The following is an 8,188-nucleotide window of genomic DNA, read 5'->3' as shown; positions in this document are numbered from 1 at the left end:
GGCAGTAAATGTAGCATGCTTTTTGCTTTCATTTTCAGGAACATGTTAAGCAGTAATGGTTGCTCCTAGCAGTGTTGCAATCATTAGTTCCTCAGAAGTAGGGTTAGTAGGGCTTTGTTGTGTTTGATGTTTGGGGTTTTTTTTAATGGGAGTATACATTTTGAGCAGGGATTGCATTGGATGCACTTTGTAGGGCACTGGGATTGTAGTTACAAATAATCATCTAATGCTTTTAAGTGGGAATATAGATTTTGTTTTGTTTCTAAATATATGTGCTTACGTGCATTAGAAGCTGACCTTTGCAGCAGCCTTGTAAGTTAGGCAGCAGCATTTTCTGATGAATTAGGTGGTTAGGAAAGTTTTAGCAAAGAGCTTGAGGGGCTTTCCCCAGCCACCGGTGAAGACCACCAGGGGAAGGTTCTCACTTCTGGTTTTTGGGTCACTAGCTTACTGGTTTCCAATTCTTGTCCATGTTGAACACAGGCACTCTGATGTTTGCCAGGAGCTCCTTCCCTTGATGATCTGACAGCTTTAATTTTTTCTTTCCTACCTAGGAAATCTTCCTTGATCCAATTATGAAAACATGTTTAGAAAAGGCAAAAAACGTCACAGCAGCAGCAGCTCACAAAGCAGTGAGATCAGCACTAAAAGCAAGGTAAGCTGTGGTATAGACTCTGTTGATGGAAGCACTTCCATTTGATGCAAGTTGACGTTCAGTGGTTCCATGAAATGCCATTTTCCCCAAGGAGAACCTTCTCCTTCTACCATTCCTGAGGGTTTTTTATGACAGCTCAAAAAACCTATCAGGTTTAAAGCTGTTGTATTCCAAGATGACTGCTCGATTGCTTCCCTGGTGAAGCCCACAAACGTGACAGCTTCTAGCAGCACACAGTAGGGTTTGGAGGAAAAAGTATGTTTGTTCTGTAGTGATAAATACTATATTTAAGGCTCCAGGTGCTAGTTAGCAGGAATGAATTTATCCTTCAGTGCTAGTTGGTTACTCAGTATCGCTGCAAAGTATTCTTCGTTTTGAATAATGTGTCCATTTTGTCTGATAGGTTTTGGAATGATCTGTTGAATGTTCTGGATTTTCCAAGGTGCCGTTTCACTCCCCTTGCACTGCTATGTTATTTCAAGCATTGGTGACAAGCATGTAGTTGTCAATTTCTTCAAGTTAAGATGCAGTACCAGAAAAGTCTGGACAAAACCTTAAGGTTCATTTTCTCTTTTTCTTTTATTTCCTCCTCCTTTCAAAATATTTGTGAGCTTCTCAAGGGTTCCTGCTGCATTTATATCAGTCTAATCTACATTGAGGCAGAGAGATAACTTCAGGAAAGAAATAGGTGTTTGGTTTTTTACCTCCCCAATTTGCAGTGCTGCTTAAGTAATTAGAACATAAATACTAGTTTGTTGTGTTTTGTTTTTAAAAGGAGTTGAGGCAGAGTGTTTATAAGTGAATTGTTCATATTTTCTCAGTAACTTTCTGATGACACTGATTTTTTTTCTTAGTCTGTAGATTCCAGTCTTGGGGGACTTTCCAGGTCTAGTACTGTGGCTAGTCTAGATACAGACTCCACGAAAAGCTCAGGTATGTAATCAGAGGGTGAGCAGATGTGCACCCAGCAGGATGAACTGGATGTGTGTTAGTATCAAAGAGCAGAAAATGGAGAAGGTTCAAATAAGTATTCTCAATAATTGTGACTAAATCTGTTAGCCTGTATAGCTCTGTCTTGTAAACCACTATTAATGCTTCATCTGGGATTATGTCACTGATTTTAAAGTGTCGTGTCAGAGTAAGAACAACTTAGTTGTGTTACCAGTCTGTTACACAGTGTAAAAGGGGTGTAACTTTCTAGAAGCTGTTTCATGTGTTTTTCAAGTTTACCTTTGCTCTGAAACAAAGGAAATTGATTTGATTTTACTTGTTCTTGCTCACCAGATTAAAGCACTTTTGCTGTTGGACCAAACAGTTAAAAAATTAAAGTAGAATTGGCTTTTCTCTGTTTTCTAATTTAAGGTTGCTAACTTCAAATTTTAATTAGTGCAAACAGTGCTGTATCATAGATTCATATGAAACTCTTGCTTTTACCAAGGGCTGTTTTAAAGCAACCCAGGACAGCTTATTAAAGAGAGGACTTATATCCTGCAGTAAGGTTAAACGTTTGATGAAAGTCTGCAAAGGTTAGGGAGTTGAGTACGTTAGCTCTGTTAAAACCAATTGCAATAGTATTACTGTTCTGGAATTCTTCAGGATTGCTTTGTTTTATTTTGTTGCAGGACAGAGCAATAGCAATTCTGATACATGTGCAGAGTTCAGAGTTAAATACGTTGGTGCCATCGAAAAACTGAAGCACAACGAAAGCAAAAGTCTCGAAGGGCCGTTGGACTTGATAAACTACATAGATGTTGCACAGGTAAGGGGGTTACAACAGCCACTGCCAACAATGTCAGAACAACTGACCTGTATTTCTTTCGTACTGTCATGTGATCTGACATCACTGTAAATTTTAGATTTGCTGAAGTAGCTTGCTTTAAAAAAAAACATGAACCTGGGAATCTCAGAAGCTGTCACACTCAATTCCATCCTATTGAGGAACTGGTAAAGATGCACCCATGAAGAGACAGGCTCATGAGTCATTACTGAGCAAGTATCCCAGCTGAAAGTTTAATATAGTCCTCAGCACTGTTAGGAGTAGTATCTAGCAAAGACTCTCTCCTCCAGATTTCCTTGGTACCATAGAAGTTTTCCTGGGGAGGAAAATGTCAAATTTCTGCTTACAAACAGTTGGAAGGGACCTACAATGATCACCCAGTCCAACTGCCTGACCACTTCAGGGCTGAGCAAAGTTCAAGTGTGTTGTTCAGGACAATCTCCAAATGCCTCTTTTAACACTGACAGCCTAGGGGCATTGACCAGCTCTCTGGGAAGCCTGTTCCAGTGTTTGACCAGTCTCTCCCAAACAAAATGCTTCCCAATGTCCAGTCTGACCCTTCCCTGAATATATTTCACATAATCTTAAGAGATTGGACAAGTGTAAGCGTGGCAGGCAGGCTGAGCAAGGTATGAGCAGGGTTGGTGATGTTGCTGATTCAGTGGACTGAAATGCACCAACACATTTTCTATTACGCACTTCCCTGGGGTGCATGAAGAAGAGCAAGGCCAGCAGGTCGAGGGAGGTTCTCTTCCCCCTCTGCTTTGCCCTGGTGAGGCCTCACCTGGAGTTCTGTGTCCAATTCTGGGCTCCCCAGTTCAAGAAAGACAGGAAACTGCTGGAGAGAGTCCAGTGGAGTGTGACAAGAATGGTGAGGGGACTGGAGCATTTCCCTAATGGGGAAAGGAGAGAGCTGGGGCTGTTTAGCCTGGGGAAGAGAAGACTGAGAAGGGATCAGATCAACACCTATAAATATCTAAAGGGTGGATGTATAGAAGAAGGGGCCAGACTCTTCTCAGTGGTGCCCAGTGACAGGACAAGGGGCAGCGGGCACAAACTGGAACACAGGAAGTTCTGTCTGAACATAAGGAAAAACTTCACTGTGAGGGTGACAGAGCACTGGGACAGGCTGCCCAGAGAGGCTGTGGAGTCTCCTTCTCTGGAGACACTCAAAACCCACCTGGACACTGTCCTGTGCAGCCTGCTCTAGATCATCCTGCCTTGGACTAGATGATCTCCAGAGGTCCCTGCCAACCCTGACCTGTCTGTGATTCTGTGTCTTTGTTGTTCATGCTCTTCATTCTGCACTAAAGGCCTTTGTTCTGTTTTCCCCCCAAAGCAAGATGGGAAGTTACCTTTTGTTCCAGGTGAAGAGGAGTTTATTATGGGAGTGTCCAAATACGGCATTAAAGTGTCAACATCTGATCAGTATGTAAGTGACTCACAGCAAACTGTCCCTTTGGTGAGAGTTGAAAAGTGCTTTCGGTTACCGCTCTGAAAGGCGATCTGTCTGACCAAAATGTCACTTCTGGTTTTAAGCAAAAGTGAAACAAAGAAGTTCTCACAGCAGCCATGCTTCTTGTATCTCCTCAGGGCGCTCTCTTTTCCTGGTTGGATTGGCTGGGTTTATGACAAAAATCTGTTTGAGACAGAGAACCAGGCAAAAGGCAGGCAAGCCTTTATGCTCGTTGAGCACATCTTCCTTTCTCTGTGCCTGTCCTGCTGTCCTGTCGTGGAGAAGTAGCACGACTGCAGAGGCCGAGACCATAGGTTCCTCAGCTTGAGTTAGTAATGCACTCCTGCTGGTGTTGGTGTGGAGAGGAAGAAACAAGGGATGTTTTTGTCAGGAATACCTGAATTGTCCTTCCTCTTTAAAGTGCCAGCCTTGCACTCCTAACCCAAAAGTGAGTTCACTGCAGCATTAACGCTTCTGCTTTATCCACTGAGCCTATTTTTGTTTGCATCACTTCCTACATGCAGTTATTTTCCTTTAGTGCACTTCAAGTTGCTTTTCTGCTAAAAATAAAACTTCAGTCTTTTCCCCAGGGCTCTCCAGTTGTCATTGTGAGGCTTTGTATTGCAGCCACGTGGTTTCCTTCTGGTTGCCCTCAGAGGCCCAGATACCATAAATACTTGGCCTTACAAAATCATGACCCATCAGTGCACCAGCAGTGCCTGCTCAGAAAAGCCTCGAGTATGAGGACAGCGAATAGCATTGCTCAATGGCTGAACACTCCAAAGACAGCCAAAAAGTTTCCTTTGGTGCCTTCAGAAAGTAAAGCACTAGGTTCTAATGCCTTGGGAGGAAACATGTTAGTTGTTACTCAAACCTGGAATTCTTTTGGGTTCTGTTTTTGCTGTTCTCTTACATTCTTAATTCTCCCTAAGAACGTAGGTTGCACTATTAGTTAAATTCCTCTGTACTTTGATAAAGATGACATCAGTAATCTTGAGACTTTTCTCCATTGTTCTTCTGGTTTCAAGCTGAAAGCATGCCCGAGCTGATAAAGCCTTCTGTGATGAAGCTGGCTGGCCCTGGCATTTCAATGCATGGCATTCTATTTCCCAAAATCTGGCCTTTTGTATGGCTGTCACTGTTGACGTATGATTTGCCCTGTAGTGGGTTAGTCCACCTAACTCTTGCCAGAGTTCCCAGAGGGAGAGGCTTTCTCTGCATTCATACAGAGGATTCAGTCTGTTAGACTTGGGGGGAAAGGTGAGAGTTCTCTGAGCTGTCAGTACCTTTGCAGGTGGTCAGGCAGTTAGCTGTTTCATAGGCCAGCAAGAAAACTGATGGTAGGATACAAAGTTATTCCTCATGGGTTTCAGTCAGTGTTTGAGAAGTTATTTCATTAGTGACTGAAGTATGTACAGGTAGGTAATTCACTGATTCAGTTCCATCCCCTAGAAACCGAAGGTGAAGTGTTTACAGACTCTGAGGGTCTGGCCTGCTCCACATTCCATTTGCCTATATTTCTATGTTGTATGTACATACGTACAGGTCTGGCAGTTTGTTCAGCTGCCATTGCAATTCTCCCTCGACTGCAGAAGCCTCCAACAGCCAAATCCTGGAAGGGGGGGGGGGGGGGCAGAAATGAGTTTACAGGGGACGCTGGAGGATTCTGGCCTCCATCTTTTACTGCTAATCCATGTGTACATCAGCTCTGTAGCAAGTTCCAAGCAAGTCACTCTAAAACGTGACAAGCAATTTGGAGTGAAATCATGGTGTCCTTCAGACAGAGACTGGAGGGTTGATCCAGTAGGTTCCACCTTGGCTCCAGCTGCTGTCAGTGTGGTACGATAGTTGGTGGTGGTGTGAGTAACTGTGAGCTGTTGCTGAGTGAACGTCAGGCACAGAGATGTTTTTCAGCAAGGTGACCCTAGAAGCTCTGGTAAAGGACTCTCCCTCAAGGGTTTCATCAAGCTCACTGTCCATTTTTACAGCTTCTCTATTGAAGGGGATGTTTCTTTAGACCCTTCAGCTACTGATGGGGACAAGGTGTTTGATGTCATAAATGTAGCAAAAAAGAAAACTGTCTCGAGGTTGTAAGAGCCTAGAGATGGTACAACGAGAATAAACCCAATGACTGTTACTGGGTGAGTAGGATGGCTCAAGAAGAAAGGCTTTGTGTCAGGTAGGTCCACAGAGACCTTGTACTGGGCATCAACCAATCCGTTTTTGGAATGGCCAAGATTAGAACTGTTAGGACTACAGTGAAACACTGTAGCTGCAGTAGAGAGGTGTCTCCTGGACTAGATCTCCTCAAGTCAGGACCAAGTTGGGGCTCTGGCCAGAGATGGCTTATGTGTATGGATATGGCTAGCCTCCCTCCACCCCAAAGCACTGAACCCTGCCCGTGCCCTCTTCCTTGAGGCCTTCCCAGAGCCAAGTTGGGACTGGAAAAATACAGGCAAACTCAAAAGCTGTTTTAAATTCCTCTGTGCCAGAGGTACAGAGTGCACCTACCACCTGTCCTGCTCGCAGAGGGCAAGGGAGGATAGCTGGGAAATGAATGTGTGCTGTCAGAGCAGGGCCAGGAACCTAGTCCACATAGGAATGTGATTTTAAAATAGAAGCAAAAATTAAAGCTGGAATTGTGATAAACTCCCACTTAATAGTTTGAATCTCAACTATGCTCTCAAATGAGCAACCTGTAATTTTGCCAAGGAATACTGTTCTCCTGTAAATCAATTGGAAGACAGAATCAAAGCACGTGAAAGACCGACATGGCTGTTGCAGAGTAACTGTTCTTTGCCACACGGTTGCAGGACGTGTTGCACAGGCACGCGCTCTATCTCATTGTACGGATGGTCTGCTATGACGATGGGCTGGGAGCAGGAAAAAGCTTACTGGCACTGAAGACAACAGATGCAGCCTCTGAGGAATGCAGCCTCTGGGTGTACCAGTGCAATAGTTTGGTAAGAGTTTGTATTTATGGTACTGAACTTGGGTAGCAGTATTTTGATTTTGATCTAAACCCCGATGCCCATGTGAAGGTTTTCTTGGCAGAAGTGGGGTGACAGAGTATAAATGTGTGTTGGTTGAGGAGGGGAGAAAAGCCCTGCTGACTGCATTGGATCAGCTTTGAGGGAATATACCTACGTCTCCCCAAACTGCCAATGAAGATTGGCCTGAGCAAGCTCTTTGCAGGCTGAAGTGCTGTGGTAGCTGCTAAGGACAATCCTCCATTTGTATTTGCAAAGACAAAAACCTCTTAAGCCTGGACAGAGCATGGAGGGACCGAGCAACAGCTCTGGTAATAGAGCCTGTATTCATATTTATAAACAAGGGAAGTGATCTGCTCTGGAGGGTGGAAGAGGGCATTGTCAAGATGATGTGATGTACACCCTTAGTAGCACTGGGGGAGCATGTGAACTGACTTCTGGATGGTGGTGTCACATTATGATGAAAGGTAACAACTCTGACTCCTCTCAGAAGAGCTCGTTTAAGTCAGCTTCCCACATGTCATGGCAGAGCACAGGAGTGAAATTAAATCGCATTCATGCCCCTCCCATTTCATACGTGTCTGGCCAAGAAATGATAGAGGTCACGTTCAGCTTTAAATGAGTTCTGAGACTTCTCAGAAGTTCTTCAGAAAGTGTTAGTGTGTGTGTGTTTTGGTGGTTGTTTTTTTAGGAACAAGCACAAGCTATTTGCAAAGTGTTATCTACCGCCTTTGACTCAGTTTTAATGTCGGAGAAGTCCTGACCCTCTTCAGCAGCAGGTGACGGGAGCGCAAGAGGCCTTTGTATGGGGAGGAAATGGGGCTCCTCCACGATACCACAGACTGGCTGCAGCTACACACAAACCTGGAACAGACTCGCTGTGCAAAGAGCAGCCGTGCAACCTCGCACATGGTACTTGGTCATTCCCCAAATGTCACTTGAAGGAATCATTCCACCTTCAGTTTCTTGGACAGTACAGAATTTTATATTTAACTGTTTTTCCTAAATCGTGTTTTGTACAATAATGTCAATATTGTGGCAATGTAAAATAAAACTGACACTTGCTTCTAGCTCTTTGTATGAAAAAAGCTTTGTTAACAGAGGCTTCAGGGCTTCACACAGGAATTAAGTCTTCACATAGGCGTTAGAATAAAACGTGGAGCAGAGTGTAGGTGCTTTACACTCTAATTTGATCTTAGGTTTCTACATTCAAGGACAATCCATGAGATACACCATTTTTTGCCCCAGTGCTGCTTGTTTGCATTCCTCCTTTTACACCCTGAAAACAAGAGTGTTGCCTAAGCCGCACC

At 44.0% G+C, this 8,188-nt stretch overlaps 1 protein-coding gene across 1 annotated transcript; it reads left to right on the top strand.

Annotated features, from left to right (window-relative positions):
• The first annotated feature begins 2,320 nt into the window (after positions 1–2,320).
• ITGB1BP1 (integrin subunit beta 1 binding protein 1) lies at positions 2,321–7,948 on the top strand. Its single transcript, XM_084261860.1, has 4 exons — positions 2,321–2,414; positions 3,772–3,864; positions 6,702–6,851; positions 7,570–7,948. The coding sequence occupies exons 2-4, from the start codon at positions 3,817–3,819 to the stop codon at positions 7,639–7,641; spliced, it is 270 nt and encodes an 89-aa protein (XP_084117986.1). The 5' UTR covers positions 2,321–2,414; positions 3,772–3,816; the 3' UTR covers positions 7,642–7,948.
• Positions 7,949–8,188: the final 240 nt, after the last annotated feature.

This window comes from Gallinula chloropus (genome assembly GCF_964237585.1).
Source record: "Gallinula chloropus genome assembly, chromosome: 3".
NCBI classification, from domain to species: Eukaryota; Metazoa; Chordata; class Aves; order Gruiformes; family Rallidae; genus Gallinula; species Gallinula chloropus.
This window is presented reverse-complemented; position numbering and strand designations above follow the sequence as displayed.

Bases quoted from the DNA above. Each gene is read 5' to 3' on its own strand.
- ITGB1BP1 (XM_084261860.1), top strand. From the start codon at position 3,817: ATGGGAGTGTCCAAATACGGCATTAAAGTGTCAACATCTGATCAGTAT. The intron at 3,865-6,701 runs GTAAGTGACTCA...ACACGGTTGCAG, and splicing joins TGTCAACATCTGATCAGTAT to GACGTGTTGCACAGGCACGC. The intron at 6,852-7,569 runs GTAAGAGTTTGT...TTGTTTTTTTAG, and splicing joins TGTACCAGTGCAATAGTTTG to GAACAAGCACAAGCTATTTG.